This window comes from Perissodus microlepis, chromosome 23 (assembly GCF_051167445.1).
Source record: "Perissodus microlepis isolate ML-2025 ecotype Zambia chromosome 23, ASM5116744v1, whole genome shotgun sequence".
NCBI lineage: Eukaryota > Metazoa > Chordata > Actinopteri > Cichliformes > Cichlidae > Perissodus > Perissodus microlepis.
Window position 1 is genome coordinate 29,796,914 of NC_140482.1, and position 17,792 is coordinate 29,814,705.

Genomic DNA, 17,792 nt, shown 5'->3' on the forward strand with positions numbered 1-17,792 from the left:
TAAAACAATACAGTTCTGTATGTAAGAACGAAATGTAGGCTTTTTCTTTGGCAGTACATACAAAGCAACAGATTCGACTCCAACTCGTACACGTGTCAAGTGCCCCCAAAAAATACTGACTCTTGATATTTGTTTGTGTGGAGACAAACACGTTGCATTAAAGCAATGTAAAAAAAAGATTTACTACACACACAAAAAAACAGGTGAGGTCCAAACACCAAGAAACATAGAGCACAATCAATCTCATGGTGGCCCTCACGAAAAACGTCATGACAGGAAGCAATCATAAAAAAATATAGATTTATTTAATCATCATGAAAAAGTCATCAAAATACAAAAAGTAATGTGTTAAAATGTTACAGTACACTAAAGAATCATATACATGTATATATTGATCACATTCATTTTTTTAACTGTCTACAAAAGCATTATAAACACAAACCACATCATGAATAAAAGTGTCAAACCTAAAAATCTTCTAACAGTGAGAGATTATTGATTGTTTGGATTGCACTGATGACGACTCATTGCGAAACACGTTTACTTTGCAAGATGAATGTGACGAGCGACACGGGGCTCTGACCCGCACACTCATTGGCTAACAATGTTTTAAACTGTTTCTGGATTATCGTCCTTTCTGACACAGAATGGCCAAAATTTACAAAACAGACTTTATATTCCATTTCGCATGACTCAATATGAATCCCCACAGTAGACTTGTGACTTTTGACCATTAACATCTGGTAAAGGCCCTCAGCGACCCTGAATTGGATAAGTGGGAGAAAATGGGTGGTTGGATGGACCCGAAATAAGTGAATGAGGCCATAAACTCAAAGGAAAGTGTTTATTGAGGTCAGGGCTGAGGGACATTATCCCATAGACTTCTAGAGGACTGGAATCTTTTTCCAGCCACAGGTATCAGCCCCTGGAGGCCATTAAAAAGAATGCAGTTGTAAAGCTACATCCATCTCTTATACTGTGTATGGTCTTCCTCAGTAATTGATTTTTGTTAGAAGAATATTTAGCAGTGCTGGTATTCTGTTTGGTTTTGTATGTGGCAGAATGTGAAGGAAAAAAGACTCTGAAGGTGGGATATTTCACAAAGTGTGAAGTCAGCAGCTGATTTTGGACTCTGCATTTTGAAACTTTAATCCTAGTGTTTTGGTTGCCATCATTTTTGGTTATGTTGCCGACAGAAGTGACTAACTCCAGTATCTAGTATTTTAAAAAAGCCCAATGTAGAAGAGGGAGAACAATGAAACTTTTATGTTTCCCAGGATGGGAACAAAATTGCCACAAAATTAGACATTTTAACATGGAATTCTATGGGGACTGGGTCACTTTTGGAGTCAGCCTCAAGTGGGCACTCATGGAGTTGCAATTTATGGCTTCGTTTTTCAACCCAAGAGGTTGCTGCTTGATTGTAACCTGTAGATGACAAATGAGGTCCTTGATAGAAGTCATTTTAAGCTCTTGCACTTTTAACTGTATGACTGACAAATTAAGACTTTATTTGAGTGCCTTTACGTATATATTACACCAACCCTCCACTTCACCCGTTCTGTGAAAGCATTTCAGTGCCTCCCTGCAGTTGCCGACAGGATTTATTGCCTCGCTCTAAACTCTTTGTAGCATAAGGTGAGCCGGGGCTAAGGAGTTACAGGCCAAGTGCACAGACTGTAGACTGCAGTCACTTCCTCTGGTCTCGTCAAATAATTGGACAGGGTTGTAGCTGTGAAACCTCCGTTTCTGACAAGGAAAACTAATGTTTTCCTGAGCTGATCCATGGGCACCTTTTTCATTTAGGGGTTTGCTTTGGCTTGACTTAAGCCAGATGAAAGTTTATTTTACTACATAAATTGCTCAGCTCTAAAGAAAACCACCCAAGCAAAATCCTGGATGTATCCGGCAAAGAATTCCCAAAAAATAACAAGAGCGTTAGGAAGAAGCAGAAAGAAGTGGCACCGTTGAGAGTGAGAGAAAGAAATATGGGGCGAGAGATGCTTCTTACAAGGTTGAATGATCGCACCACTCTTCGGTCTGACTCTGACCTTGGTCACATTACAGCGCAACACATGGCACTGGCTTTGAACCCATTCCCTCTCCCACGAGTGTGATGTAGGAACATCCTTCTCCGGTTTGGTACAATCTCGTTAGAAAACGCAAGCACAGGAAAATAATGCGATATGATGCAAAGCAATAGGGTCCCAAGTTCATTTTTATTCCTCTGAGGTCATTTTCATATTAAAGTAGCATTAAAAAAAACCCAAAGAAGTATAAATACACTTCTTTAAGCCGTTCCAGATGCTACAAGAGATTCGATTAGGTGATTAAACATATTCCAGTATTAGAATATACACTCTATTTAGTGTTCATGACTTCCTACACTAATTCTGCTGTAAGATGATTCACTTCCAGACCGCTGCCACCACAGGTCTCTCATTAGTGGGCATGTGGGTGTGCAAGGTTTGTAATTCATGTGCGTCCTTCCATTCCTTTAGCGCTGTGCCCTCTCTCTTGTTTTTCTCCCGGTATCGGATGGCGCTCTGGCTGACCTCCGGGCCCTGCCCCTGCACTCGCTCCAATGTTTCCCCCCCACACATTGGCCACATTCTCACCACATCACCCTGGTGCAGAGGGGAAGGCTGTGGTCGGGCAATTAACTGAGCCCCCGTGCTGTGCCAAACAAAACTTCCTCTGCTGTTTTTACAGCAAAGTCCTTCAAATTATGGTTTTCATACATGCGTGGAGCAGAGCTGAGCCATCTGACGTTGCTTTGTCACTGTCATATGCAGCTCGGCCTGAATGTTAAAAGAGAGGTAAAGTTCACGCCAGAGTTTAGCGGAAACAGGGTTGGTGCTATGAAGGGCAGAATCTCATGCTGTGGATGCACAGAAATAATGCATGAATGAAAGCCTTTCACACGGATTCAGCCCTTTATCCCGCAGAACTTTCCTCTCCACTCAGGTTTAATCGTACCTGTCAACATCGGGATTTGAAAAAGTTTTTCCTGCACTCTGCCCAGACCGTCCCTTCACCCCTACCACTGGCCAAATAGCCTTACATCAGTGGTTCTTATACTTTCTAAGCCAGGGAACATTTACAAGGATGCTCTCATAATTCCACTTAGCTGGTTTGGGTTTGGCATCACTTGATCATGAAGACTGACTCAAATGTTTGTCCATGCTCACCAGCTAGCTAGCAAGCACAAATCCAGATACAATATGATGCTTTAAGAGCTACAGTGCTCCCAGTTTGGAACAGCAAAATGATGGACTTATAGATAATTACTTTGTGGACCACTAGGGCCCCTAAACCTCAGTTTGAGAACCATGATCCTACATATAGACAAGGATTGGAAGACTGAATATTCAGGGATTGGGTTCACTAGTTCAACACAACTCCTAACCTTTCCTAATGTCCAAAAAAAATTTCATTTTTCAGGAATCAGGAGAATATGAATTATACTGGGAACAGTGGTTTAATTTTTTTTTTTTTAAAGAACAACAATTAATTATATCACATATAAAATTATGTGCTCTTATGTGGGCTGATCCCCACAGAGGTTACTGCTGGAAAGCACCAGTTTCATTTTGTGTGGGTGCAATTATCTTTTCTGAACCCCAGCTTGTGAACGCTGTGACCCATTTGTATTATGTAATCTAATGAATAGTTGGGTTTCAGATCCACTCTTTTCATGCACAAAGTCTACACAGGTAGACTCCTTCCTAAATTATGCTTAATTTTCTCACTTTCTTATTGCAGTGTCCCTTCAGGAGGAGAGTATCCTAGCTATTATCCCAGGTGTTTTTGTGGCTGCAATTGAAAGACATAATGACAGTCATGTTGCTTAATTGAAAAGAGGACAGCTCAGAGGAAAGCTGAATGCGTATGTGATTGTGTGTATTCAAAAAGGTGACCATGCAGAATGGGCAGATTGCAGCTTTCATGCAAATTGCTCATCCAAACTTTGTGCTTAAGTAAAATAATTTGTAACAACAAATTTTATAAAAACGTGTCCACCTGAATTTCTGAGAACTAATTTCAGTGGCCTGTCTCATTCTTGGTTCCAGGGTTAAAGTTTGAACTTTGAGCTGAGCACCAAGCAAACATACATACATACATATATAACAACATTATGGATAATTTAGCAGAACAAAGTTCTGATATTAATGTTATTTCCAATGCAGCTGGAGACCAACTAAACGTGTATACCACAGAAGAGTCAACTGTGCCCTCTGCTCTCTGCTCTGACTGTGTATAGAGGAAGCTTTTAGCCCATTTGTAAGCCAGTTTGTTTAAAAATATGGTAAAGCGTCAGCATTGTTTACAGGCAGGATCATTAAAGTGAGACCCTCTGTAAACTCATACTAATACTGTACAGTCCCAACATTTTCATGTTATTGTTGAAAATATTGACGCTTTCTGACTTTTTGAAGCTGTTTTCAGGAAATGTAACAGACATAAAACATAAAACAGCAAACTTTAACAGACTACACCGTTGGACTTGAATCATAAATGTTGTCACCATGACGTCATCTATGCTGTCACCTTTAACTAGACACTGATAGAAAACAATCACCATGTAATTTTTCCACTCTATTACTGCTGAAAAATTCTGTCACACATTTCATGCTTATTTAATTTGTCTTAATTGCAGTTAGCTTTAAAATTACCTGTCACTTTATCCTCCCTGCTCACTTCTGGAATAGGAAGTGAATTCTCTGTTGAAGTCTTCATTGGTGGCCTTTCTCCTTGTAGCCGGATTTTCATGAGGCTTTCTCCTTTCAAAGCGGTCTGTGAAGAGCGTCACTGTCTCTGCTCTTTTTGACACGTGTCAGGTTAGGTATGTAATGTCCTCTCTGTAGGTTCTCCTGGGCAACTCTAGGGAAACTTAGTTTTTAATAAATAAATGATCCTGTTTTTGGCCTCTAGAAGTCCAGCTGTTTCAATTGTAACGATATAAAAGAAAGAAAATCCAGAAATAAACCAATAAATATATATTTTTCCTGATTATTAGTGTGACTCTTGATGTAATATCTGATGACTTCCCAATCAGTTAATCAAGTGATTAATTCATTACTTTACATATTTTAAGAAGCTTATATTCTGCCATGCAGTAGAACATCCATGCACATTTCTCACAGGGGACAGATTCGTTTACCTGGTTATTTTGCTGCGGGCAGATGTGTGGATTTACAGACCGTGAAGTTCTTCCTGCTGTGATGACTTTGCAGGTGTGTGATCAGCAGAAACTGGGTTTTTTCAGCTGCCGTCGTTATTTGAAATAAAAGTAGTGTCTGTTCGCTACACGAAAGTGCAAACATCCGTTATGGGAACTTTCACCACCCCATGCTGCTGTTTATTTTGTGAGGTCAGAAATGCTCCCTCCAGCTCTTCCTCAGCACGCTAACCCCACCAAGTCCTCCAAAGAATTCACAGTGGTTAAATCTGATATGTAAATCTATCAGTTTATTACTGATTTAACTCCAGCTGTTCCTCCGTCTCAGGTTAACAACAATGGCCTTGTGTCCTTCCTGAGAGAGGTGTCGCAGTTCACACCTGTAGCTTTTCCAATCGCTGGAGACAGAAGGGTCGTGGCGCCGTTCTGGGCTGATGTGGACAACCGCCGAGCCGGGACAGTCTTCTACAGAGAGAGCCAGGATCCTATGATCCTCAGGAAGGCTTCGGGTGATGTCAGGACGTACTTTTCAGAGTTCCCCAACTTCAATGCAACGTGGGTCCACATCTCTACATGGCATCAAGTCACCTTCTTTGGAGGAAACTCTCAAACACCAGTATGAATTCTCATTTAACATCCTGCAACCATGTAGACGCAGTACAATGAGGGCCTATCATGCTCATTTCCAATTCTATTTATTTATTTATTTATTTATTTTAAATCTGCATTCAAATGAATACAATCAGCATGAATTTATTTTGTCTTCTGGAATGGTTTGTGCCAGAAAAAGGTTTAGAAATAATGTTTAAGGGGCAAGTTTTGATTGGTTGCCCCTCAAAGACGGAAAGTTTGAACAGCAGGTGGGTGGGACTAATGTGGTTGCATCTTAAAGATCCAAAAGTAGAAAAACAATTAGCTGAAAGCTTGTATAGAGACGAGCCACCTCCTGCTGTCCATTGGCAAGAATGCAGATTGAAGGCACTTCTGCTCTTTGTTTCATCTTTTATCTACAGTCTTTTATGAGCTGAGTGTTTAGAGCAGTCTGAAGTCTGAGCTTTTAGTTCACAGCAATTGCTTTTGCATACACTGACCTCATTTTTGAAACCTTGACCATGTTTAATATGATCATCCAACAATGGAACAGGAGATACATGGCAGAGTATAAGGAAAAACAGAACTAGCCCTCTTTAAAGTGTCTTTAGGGTCTAGATAAGTGACTCTTAACCAGGCATATAGTTTGGTTTCTTGAGTCTTACAGAGTAGTTTTATATGAATGGCCTGAGTAAATCATCACCTTGAGGATTCTGATTCTTACAGAATTTCCTAGAAATCAGGAAGCCATTTATCTGAGCCTGTTTCTCTTCTCTGCAGGTGAATACTTTCCAAGTGGTGCTCATTACAGACGGAGAGCTTTCCTTCACTATATTCCAATACAATAACATCACTTGGACCACAGGCATGCATGCCAGCAGCGGAGGAAACCTCATTGGGCTCGGCGGGATTGCAGCACAGGTAAGGTCACATGTTTATCTGCAGACGTTGTACCTCTGGTGTGATACGCTCTCCGACAGCATTAATCTAAACTGTAATTCAGCTTTTTTTCTTTTCTTTTTTTTTTTGCTTTTCTTTATTATGTCTGCCTCTTCCCAGGCAGGTTTTAACGCTGGTGATGGCAAGCGCTATTTCAATATCCCTGGCTCTCGCACAGCTGATGTCGTAAATGTTGAGGGAACCACCAATGTGGGCTTCCCGGGCAGATGGGTCTTCCGCATAGATGACGCAAATGTAGAAGTGGGAAGCTGCAATAACTCTGGTAAGTGCTGGTCTTTGGGGATTAGTTCTTCAAATCCACTTTGTTGTCTTAAGGAAAGCTACTGTGCTCATTTTAGCTTCATTTTAATGTTCTTGGACTCTGCTAGAGCAGATTTGCATGATTCATAGCTCAAAATAATCCTTATTTGTCTTATATTGGACTTTGGTGCAGCCCTTTAGTTCAGTGTCCTAGTCTGAAACAAACCATTTAGCTTCTTTTCTTTTTAAATAAAAGAGACTAGATTGTGGTAAATGTAGATGTTAGATTATTTTCCCTAACACAGCATAAACTTAAAGCAAGGCCTGGATAAGTAATAGCACTGGTGCCGGACACCATCTAAACAGGTAGACCTCACAGGTAAAGCAGAGATTTAGGTATAATAAACAGACACAGTGATCATTTCCACCTCCTTATTTTTATGAAGAACTTTACTAGAGTAGCTTTGCATGATTTATAGGTAAAACAATAATCCTTCTTTATCTTCTTTACCTTGTCCCTCAGCTAAGCCACTGCCTAAAACAAAGCTGTTTTTACATAATGTTTGGCTTCCTTTTTAGCTCTTTGTTTTTTGGCTACATCTCAGAAACTGAACTCTTTCACAATACATGACATCATACAGATCCAAGAGTTAAAAAAAATGTTTTAAAACTGAGTGTTCAGAGGAGTCTGAAGCCTGAGCTCTTTGCTCACAGGGATTACTGCACATACTCTAACCTCTTTATTTCAAACTTTGGTTTATGTTTAATATGACACAAGACTGGAACAGTACATATATAGGATAAAAAAAAAAACAAGGAAAAGCATAATGCCACCTACCCAGATCTAAAAAAACAGATCTAAAACAAATCCTGTCATTGTTAAATTGAATCTAAGGTAAGTTTAGCATATTTAATAAAGTTTTACACTAGTTTTTACACAAGGCTCATCGTCGTGATTCCTCTTGGGTTAAAGTCGTTTTCTAATACAGCCAGATTTTAACACTAAACTTACAAAAGATTAACTAAACAGTTCCATCGACCTCCTTCTGCAGTGTCAGTGTGCCCACACCTCCGCCCATGCCTGAACGGAGGCCAGTGCATCGATGACTGTATTAAAGGCAACCCCTCCTTCACTTGCTCCTGCTTGGCTGGCTTCACCGGTCGAAGATGCCAAATCGGTGAGTTATGGTTCACACTGCTTCCTGTTCTGTCGCTCTGCACATTGTGAATGACTTCCTGACTACCTGAGATGAGGAAAATTAATGTCAGCAGATTTTCTCTGCCTCACCGAAGGGACACCTGGATAATTCCTTAATACCTGGATCAGTTTCTTCTCATTACTTGACCCTGACAAGAGGATTCTCTCAAATTAAAAATGTCATGCTATCTCCTCTGTGTTTTGTGTTCCTGTCACTGTAGATGTCAATGAGTGTGCCTCACAGCCTTGCCAGAACGGAGGGACCTGTAAAGACCAGATTAATAGTTTCATGTGTCAGTGTCCACCTGGTTACACTGGGATTCTTTGTGAAACAGGTAAAACTGACACATTACCAAAAAGTGGTATCTTTTCCAGTTGATCGTTCATATTTGCAACTTTAAAAATGTACTTTTAACTTAAATGGAAATGTATTTTTTATTAAAAATTTCTCCTATTGATCTGGAAGAAATGCAGTTAATTTAAGTAATACATATTTCATATGTCATGCTATCACAGAAAAAGTTTTGTGTGATGTCTGTGGTTTGTTTATTTGCTACAAAGCAGAAAAGCTGAAAAATGCTTATTTCAAACCGCGTGTGAACTGCGGAGTGCCGCACTGTAATTGCTCCAGTTTAGCATTTTCACCACAGAAAAGGTTGAGGGGTTTTGTTTTTTTAGGATATCTTGGTCCAGCCTCTCTGGAGCTTCTGTGCTTCTTCCCACAGTCCAGCCTGTGGAGATGTATCAGACCTCTTTTAATACCTTTCGCAGCCAGCAGCACATACTTGGAGAGTGAGGGGAACAGTGTGGCGGATATATTAATCAGCTGAGTAAATATTCCATGAGCGTGTCTCTCTGTTTCTCTACATGTGTGTGTATGTGCGCACGCTCGTGTGTGTGTTGCAGACATTGACGAGTGCAAAGACAGGCCGTGCTTCAACAACGCGACGTGTGTACGAGGCGCTGGCGCTTTCACCTGTGTGTGTGAGCCGGGTTACACTGGTGTCCTGTGTGAGACAGGTGAGCGGGGGGAAAGTAGGCATCATTCTCCAGAGGAAATATTTTCTGCTGCTTTCTACATCAAACTGAGTCTTTTGGCAGATGCTTCTTTCCAAAGAGCTTCCCAGTCTACCTAGACAAATGGGTTACGGTTGAATGGATTTGCAAACCAACTGGTTTTTTTGGGGGGGGGAGAAAGTTCACCAAAGTCACGTCGGCCTCCAAACCAAAAATCTTTTTTTACTAATTCTCTGTAATTGTTAATGAAACTTGAATCTAATGGTGGATTTAATAATCGAGCTCAGCACAGCTCATGAGTTCTTGTTTGTACATGAGACCAGATTATTGTTAATCCCACACACCTGGTCAGTGAAACTGTACGCTTTCCGGAGGGAAGCTCAGTGCTCCTAATCCAGCAGAGCGTCTTACTCAATAATGTCTCGCTTTTCCCCCTGACGATTAATAAATCTTAATGAATCAACAGCAGATAAAGCTCTCGTGTCTAATTAAGTGGCTTTTGTTAATCCTGCAGACATAAACGAGTGTGAGTCGCAGCCCTGTCTGAATGGAGGGGAGTGCATCGACCGGGTGAACAACTTCACCTGCACATGTCCCGCTGCTTTCACTGGGACGCTCTGTGAGACAGGTGAGCAGAAAAGCGTGTTCAGAGAAGAAGTTCTTGACATAACCTTCCTGTTTGGCTTTCCGTTACGTGGCATTTATCCAAGTGGGTCGAGCACAAAGGGGGAACATTTTTAGGTCTTTTGGAGTGTTTGTAGCTGAGCTGGTTCTCCAGTGTTCCAACATTAGGAATTTCATTCTATTGCCACAGCAAATATTTTCATCGTTCTTTATCACACAGTTTATTTGATGAAGTCAAACAAATGTGCCTTAATAGACATAAATCTTGACAAGAGTAAATATAGCCTTAAATAACAGACAGGGTTACGGGTTTTTTTTTAAAGCTCAGCTATGAGAAACTCTAGTGTTTGGGTCTGTTTAAAGAGCTCAGCAGTTTGTTTGTAATTGAGATTCTGGTCATGGATTTTTACATCCAGAAATATCATTTGTGACCCTAAATACTGAGAAGGCAACGTGTTTGCTGACAGCTGTGTTCAAAAAGGATATGTGAAAGTATGATAAAACATCCCTAATCATGAAGGAGAAAAGTGTGCCAGAGTTATTTATCGGAGTATGAAGGTTAGTTTCCCTGTGATGAGGTCACCGCTGTATTTATTTGTCCATCCTCCTCATTTCCACAAACTCCAGCAGCAACATCGGGAGCTGAAAAGTAGACCCGGTATCAAGTGCCAAAAAACTTGCAGTTCCACTAATGTCCACTAGAGGCTCTAAAATTAGTCAGTCCCCATAGATTGTCATGTAATAATGTCCAAATCCTTGGATTGCTGTGACCTGGATGACTGAGAGCCTACACAGACATATTTTACCATGATTATTTTTATGTTGGCTTGAAATAAAATATCTCCCTCTGCTGGTACTGTGGCTTTCTGCAACTTCCTGAAACTTCTGCATGTGTGTCCTTTTCACACTTTGGAGAGGCAAAGTGTGAAATTAGACACAGTGGACCGGCGTGTCCATTACATGTTTTGCCGTGACACTGCGTTGCGCAGACATCTGATCAGCATCTGTTTATCTCAAATTTTAAGATGTTTTCCACTTGAATATGGTGGTGCTGAATCTGTGATCCCTTTATGAAATTTTCTTAAAAACAATTCTAAAATGCAGGAAAAATCAGCATTATTTTTTAATGTTTTATCCAAGGGTGTAAAGGTTAACGGCGACTAAGCTACAGTTAAACTAAACATGACATTATTGTGTGCTTAAAAAACTCACTAAAGTAAAATCAGGTACCTGCATGTGTGTGAATCTTCATAAAGATTTTAAAATTGCTTAAATATTGAAATAGGGTGCAGAGCCCAATCACTAAGCAGTAGCTCAGAGTCGCTCCTCCACATTGAAAGGAACAACTAGTTCAGCATCTGACAAGGATGCTTCCAATGGGAAAGACCCATCACGCTCTAGCAAGATGATGGAAATGGCCTGACTTTTAAATAACACCCTTGTCCTTACTGTCCCCTCAAAGCCCCCAGAAGAACTGAAGGAGGCGGTGTGGGAGCTCTGGGCATCTCTGCTTAAACTGTTGCCCCTGCATCCAGAACCCTGAAAAGTGCCAGAAAATTAAAAAGAATAAATATAAATAAATAAAATCTGGTGAAAGATATAGTTCTAATGTATAATATAGCTATAATGCTGGCTGTTATGACATTTCATTCATGCCAAACGTACTGGAGTTGTCCTATACGTTCATTTCAGAGTGAGGTAGGCGGTAGGTGAGGAATTATATCTGCTTGAATGAACCACCTTTTAAAGGGCATTCCTGTCTCCCCCCTCTCAGAGCTGCTACCAGTTCAGGTCAACCCTACCGAGGCAGAAAACCAGACAGGTAAAAGCAAGCGCAGCTCCAGTTAAAGCTTTGGCAAAACGTTTTCTCATATTATTCACATCACAGCGTTTCACGTTTTTTCATCTCCAGCCTCGTGTGAAGAGCTGGACTGCAAGAAGAACCAGATCTGTGAATACACCAGCTCGGGAATCTACAACTGCACGTGTGCTCCAGGCTTCTACGGTGACAACTGTGAAGGTATTGTGCAGCTGGCCCGGCTGACGCTCACTGCAGGCAGCTGGGCAGGTAGAGAGGCAGACTGGGGTATTTGAAGAGGAGCTGTGCTATCCCGCAGGAATTTGGATCCCTGCCCTGGAAGAGGCTGCTGTGATGATGGATTATTGTAATTATCAAAACTGACACGGCCTCGCCCAGTTTATTACGGGAACCAGTCGCTTGATGTTGTGAATAATTGTTTTATAGCACATTTTATTAGTTTACCAACAAGAGGAAGTGCTTTGTCTAGACTTAAAACGGCCTCTTTATGAGTCAAAGCTGCTCTATGGTATTCAGGCCATTTCTGCACACAGAGCTGCTGAAATATCCTTCCGCACCGCTACTTGCTTCCCTGCAAGTTGCACCACTCCTGTTGCTTCAGGCACAGCTGCTGCTTGCATAACCAGCTTAATCACAAAATATGTAAAACCCCGCCTAATGCTTCTTTTATAAATGCATATTAAGTCATTTTGTTTTAGGGAAGAGGAACAGCAGCAAAGCTAATTCAATCTCCCAGGAGAGGCTGCTGACACCGACTGATAGCAGTTGTTGCGAGGTTTTATTTCACCCACTGAAAGGCTCTTTAACAGCATTTGAGCCATTGCAAATGCATGCTACTTCTCACCCTTGAGCTGAAATAACTATCAGTGCTTATATAGGCTCTCTTAAATCTCCCAAATACTTTCCTGCCTGGCTCACTTGGAAGGCACAGCGGAAAAAGGAGCACGATCCTCCAAGGAAGAGAAAGTAGTGGGACGCAGAAGTGCCTAATCAGGCTCCCAGATCAAAGCGCCCGGGCCGCACAGGTGGCCAATGAAAGTGGCTCTCGCAAAATTAACAATCCATTAATTGCCCTCGGGGCCTTAAGTTTTGGTCACAAAATATGCTCCATATCATCAGAAAAATAATACCCTCCACCGAGCTCCCGGGACTTCAAAGTAGAGCCGTTTAGCCGCGATACGGCCGCGTGCTTTGATCCACTGCTGCAATTAGGAAGGAGAGGAAAACACAAACATTCTTACAATTTGTACAGAGCGGATGTGCAGCGCGCTGACTGCTAATCTTCTGCTCCTGTGAGCTTTTTTGGAAAAGATTAGGGAAAGAGAAATGACAGCGAATCAATACTTAGTTTACAGTATAGCAGATGAAAGACACTTGGTGCACATATGCAAGCATATGGTGCACATGTTGACCATTTATACCTTCTGTCTATGTTTACACTTGGGCCAACACTGAAAACTTCTTTTAAGTACATGCTTTTAAGCAGCTGGAGCAAACTTTCCAGCTTTGACTCCCTCTCCTTCTCTCTGTGTGTTTGCAGACGAGTGTCTTTGCCAGAATGGTGGCGTCTGTGTGGACATCAACGGGACCTGTGAGTGCCCTTCAGGCTATACGGGGCTCTACTGTCAGTTCGGTGGGTATGATATGTTTAACCCTATCAGGTGTCATAAAAGACCTTCGATTACTTAAAGATCACAGAAGCAGGGTATATCCAGAAAGGACCCCCCGTGGTTTCCCCACACTAGTGCAGTTAATCGTAAAATGCCCAGTGGCAAAGGATGAGAGCATGTAAAGGGTGAGTGGTGGAAACTCTAAACATTACTCAAGTACAGCTTTTTATTCTGCTTTCTTCTTCTACAGCACATTTTGTATGCAAAATATTGCACATGCAGTTGGATCGAAATTTGGTTGTATTGTTTTTATCCCTCGTAACCTGTATAAGAGATATATGTGTGAAATTGTATGGGCTGAAAAACACATTTAATCTCTGCTATGTTTATGTGTTTTTACCCACAGCTGGTGAGTATCACAATCTGAAGACAAAATCTTGATTTTAGTTAGGAGAATAGTTTTTAAAAATGTCTTTGTCCACTGGAATTTAGCTGGCAGATTGTCTGTTCTAATTAATCTAATACATCCTTCAAATTATGAAGTTTATTGTTCTTTAAGTCAGCACCATGTGTGACATGTTTTAATTCTGTTTTTTAATGTGCAGCCCTTCACCCTAATCAGTATGTCTTTTTTATTCAAACATGCTGTTTTTATGTTTCTTTTATGCATGATCAAATGTTCTGATTTTCTGGGGACTCCCTTGCCTTGTTCTTGGTTCTCTTGGTTCTTGGGTCTCATAGAAATGAAGCAGAAGTCATTTTTCAAACACTTTTTAACCCCTCTCTCCCTCAGAAGTGACCCAGATGCCGTGCAGTAACGGCAGATCGTGTCCTGATGGAAATCCGTGTTTGGAGTACGGAGGAGCGTACCTGTGCACATGTCAGACGAGAGTGGAGCTGGACCACAAAGACTTTTACCCCTATGGTAAGAGGCTCAGGCACCAACCCAACAGCAGTGTTAGTGCGCGAGCAGCTGGTTGCTATTGCAACAAAACACATTTTTTATTCACTTTAAAAGAAACGGTTGTATTTACGACGTGGGGAGAAATTTATAGATGATTGATGCTGTTATTGGAGGCACTTATGAGATTTTATAATTGATCCAGTCATAAAACGACAAATAATCTGTGTTTCTTTTTAAATCTGGACCGAACCCATGTGCTTGAATAAAGTTTTCCCAGCGCAGTGGAACACAGTCAAGTCTCGGTGTGTGTTTTTCAGTACAGCCCGAATCGGTCTGCGATTCCTCTCCCTGTCTGAATGGCGGCTACTGCTACGAGCTTGACGGAGGCTACACCTGCGAGTGCAAGTACGGATACTGGGGGAAGAACTGTGAGAAAGGTAGTATCATCTCTTTTTTTAAAAAAGGAATGCTTGTGTGTGAATTCATGAAGCACCGTGACAAAAACATCCTTTAGGTTTGTGCGTTATTACTGCGGGCTCAAACCCAAATGCAGCTTTAAAGCACCAGGAAACATGCCATTACTCGTAATGCTGCTTGAAATATTGCAGTGCTGAAAGGCTTAAGATAATTTGTACTTATGGCTGAGTTATGAGCTATTTTCCTGAATTATGATTTGAATTGCAATGTACTGGAACAGGTTTATTTTGTGTGATTAAAAGCTGGAGTGGTCTCTGCTTCAAGGATTCCCTTTTCCCTGTCTCCTTCCAGTTAGACTCAATACCTGTGCTTCTGGGCCCTGTCGCAACGGAGGCTCCTGTAAGGAAGAGGCTGACAGTTACCGATGTGTGTGTCCTTACAGGTTCACGGGAAAGCACTGCGAAGTGGGTGAGTGCCAACCTTCCACTGTAATTTACAAACTTTAACGCTCAAATTTACGTGAAAGCAGGTACAGAAATACACGGCAGTCCTTTCATCAGATAACCTTGTCACTAATACATCTGTTTAAGTGTCTTTTAAACCGAGCAAGTCAGTTTAAAGTCTAACCATTGTAATACTGCTTAAGGAAAAGTATCACCAGTAAAATATATTTGAAGTATGTTCAGTTCATTTTAATTTAATTTCGGTTATAAGGCCCAAAATGTCACACATTTAACTGAAGTCCAGTCCTGGAGACATCTACATGCCAATATCAGATCATCGAGTAGGAGCCAATCCATCAAATCTTTAATAAGCTAAAGTTAAGGTAACTAAAAAAATAGCATTTTTTTAATGGTAGTGAGTGGTGGACTGTCCACTGAGGGTATGAGGGTATTTCCAGGTGGCCTTGGCGTCATTTTCCCCCTGGTGTAAACGTCAGGAGGAACGAGATGACAAACTCTTCAAAATCCAAACGTCTGCTTCGACTCTCAGTCTTGCTTATAGACTTATAAGCTGTCTGCTCTCACTACGACATCCTTAGCGTGTAAGTTTACACGTCAAAGGGATTAAATGGGATTAATTCATGTTACCATAAAAAAGCTTCAAGTCCTGTTTTATTATGTGGATGTTTTGTTCCAGGGAAGCCGGACCCCTGTGCCTCCAGCCCCTGTCTGAATGGTGGGACGTGTTTTCACTACATAGGAAAGTACAAGTGTGAATGCACCGATGCCTACAGCGGCAGGCACTGTGAAATAAACAGGAGCGCGGTGCATACCTCTGCAGGTAGGGAGACCGTATGTCACCACACAGCAATGCCAGTCTGATGCTGGTGTTTATACAATGTTGACCTTAGCTGATTGGAACATACAGGGGATATCCTGAGCGCTCAAGTGTACAGATACTGGCTTTCTGTCTGAAGATAATCTTAGCAGTGTTGCTGCTCTAGAGGCCCCACATTTACAGATATAGAACGGCTGCATAACCTATAAAAAGTGAGACCTGATTAGACCCGGTGATTCACGTCTACACACTGTAGCAGCATGCTGGAGGTAATTTTAGGCGCCTGAATGGAAAACACCTCTGTTGCTGTTAGTGTGTCGTGGAAGAGCTCGTTTAAGCCTCAGTTTGTGTTGCTATGCAGCCACACTGACATTATCGCCATGTTTGTATCCGTTTCAGAGCTGGGCTGTGGGTCACATCCACAGGTCAAGCACACTGAGGTCCAGTTCTCCTCAACAACACCAGGCTCCATGTCAGAGTACATATGCCACCCGGGCTTTACGTCTGTTCCCAGAGCCACCCAGAGCATCAGTGGCATTCAGGCAGTGTTCATTATTGGACAGCAAATTTTGATTTTGATCATAAGATTATAGCAGACCAAATCCACAGTAGACTCAGTTGACTAAAAGATAAAGTTCAAAAGTTTGTTGTTTTTACTGGTGAGAGTTGCTCCACACGGTTTACAAAAAGTCAAATGCAAAATGTGTTCACATGTCTACTCTTCTCTTCCTCCCCAACATTGACATTTTGCCACGTTTTCATGAAAAACAAGGAGCATGGGAGCTGCTTGTACTGTTTCCCAAGGTCAGATCAAATGTGCGTGTCTAACCTTATCGCACCAGGAGATTACTTCTGGTTAGATCACTTCCAAACTACAAACTTAATTAGTTCTGACTGGATCTCATGTCTCCAGTTTACAAAAATGTCAATACATTTCATCATTGTATTTGTCCTCGTTCACTGGTTTTTATTTAGTTATCGTTTTGTTTTTGTTTAAAAAATAACAAGACAAAAGGTCATTAAAGAAAAGTACGAAGTTACTGGGAGACTGTGTTAAGGGAGACTGGATCCAGCTGCCTGTTTTTAAGGTCTGTAACACATCTGGACACGTGGATGGCTCCTCAAAAAAGATCCCAGGGTCATTCCACATGAAATCAATCAAATTTGGAAAACGTTTCAATCCAACTCCCCCAGAATCAGACATTTTTATTGTTTATATTTGTTATATTTGAGGAAGTTGTGCAAAATTTCACCTTCATGCTATTTTTTTCCAAGTTATAGACCTCTGAAATGCGCAGGCGTGAGGATGGGGTTGACTTTTTCCCTATTAACTTTCAGGACTGCAAAATGCTGCTAAATCACTCCAAGTGTTTCAGTCTAAAGCCGCAGTCTTGTCTTTGTGCTTTTTGTCTTCGAACATCAGTGTCATGGGGATCTAACGCTCCACCAAATTAATTTCCTGTGACTCACAGAAATATGCACTTATACCCTGGATGTTTGATCTATTTTCTGATAATTCACTGGATAAAACTCCAAAAATGCTTTTTGGGTAAAACTCTCAAGGGTCATATCACCATGTGGGACGGGCGGCTGCTCAAAACAAGTTACAACATACGAAATGTCTCAGACTTACTGACGTTCTGATTCCAGGCTGATGTTCTAACCATGATTGCTTCTGTCTCAAATTAATTTTCTGTTGCTGTCATATTTTAACATCTGTGAATGTAGCTAACGCCTGTGAAACAACAATGGTGTTCACATCTTCTCTATGATAGTTTGTGATAGACATCACAATGATCAAACATCTTGAGATCCTCAAGGTCTCAGAAGGGGTCATGTGAGCTGTGAATGCTGTCTTTGCAGTTTTTGCTTCATTGTCTTCTTTGGTTGTGACAATTTTCTTTGTGCAGAAGATGGTATGTCCCTTTTTACTCAGAAAATAATGGAAA

General features: G+C 41.3%; 1 protein-coding gene across 3 annotated transcripts in view; it reads left to right on the forward strand.

Moving 5' to 3' along the window:
• The window catches only part of sned1 (sushi, nidogen and EGF-like domains 1), a 31,459-nt gene that overhangs the window by 2,976 nt on the left and 10,691 nt on the right, over positions 1–17,792 (forward strand). For 2 of the 3 annotated variants that reach the window (XM_084921626.1, XM_084921627.1), the window contains exons 2-15: positions 5,511–5,798; positions 6,554–6,694; positions 6,833–6,995; positions 8,026–8,151; positions 8,393–8,506; positions 9,078–9,191; positions 9,703–9,816; positions 11,587–11,634; positions 11,725–11,832; positions 13,172–13,264; positions 14,035–14,166; positions 14,463–14,582; positions 14,914–15,030; positions 15,703–15,846. In XM_084921626.1, coding sequence (XP_084777752.1) covers positions 5,511–5,798; positions 6,554–6,694; positions 6,833–6,995; positions 8,026–8,151; positions 8,393–8,506; positions 9,078–9,191; positions 9,703–9,816; positions 11,587–11,634; positions 11,725–11,832; positions 13,172–13,264; positions 14,035–14,166; positions 14,463–14,582; positions 14,914–15,030; positions 15,703–15,846 — 1,822 coding nt within the window. Of the gene's footprint in view, positions 1–5,510; positions 5,799–6,553; positions 6,695–6,832; positions 6,996–8,025; positions 8,152–8,392; positions 8,507–9,077; positions 9,192–9,702; positions 9,817–11,586; positions 11,635–11,724; positions 11,833–13,171; positions 13,265–14,034; positions 14,167–14,462; positions 14,583–14,913; positions 15,031–15,702; positions 15,847–16,242; positions 16,386–16,901; positions 16,932–16,980; positions 16,982–17,792 lie in introns of all 3 variants that reach the window. The other variant, XM_084921628.1, reaches the window with a different exon arrangement.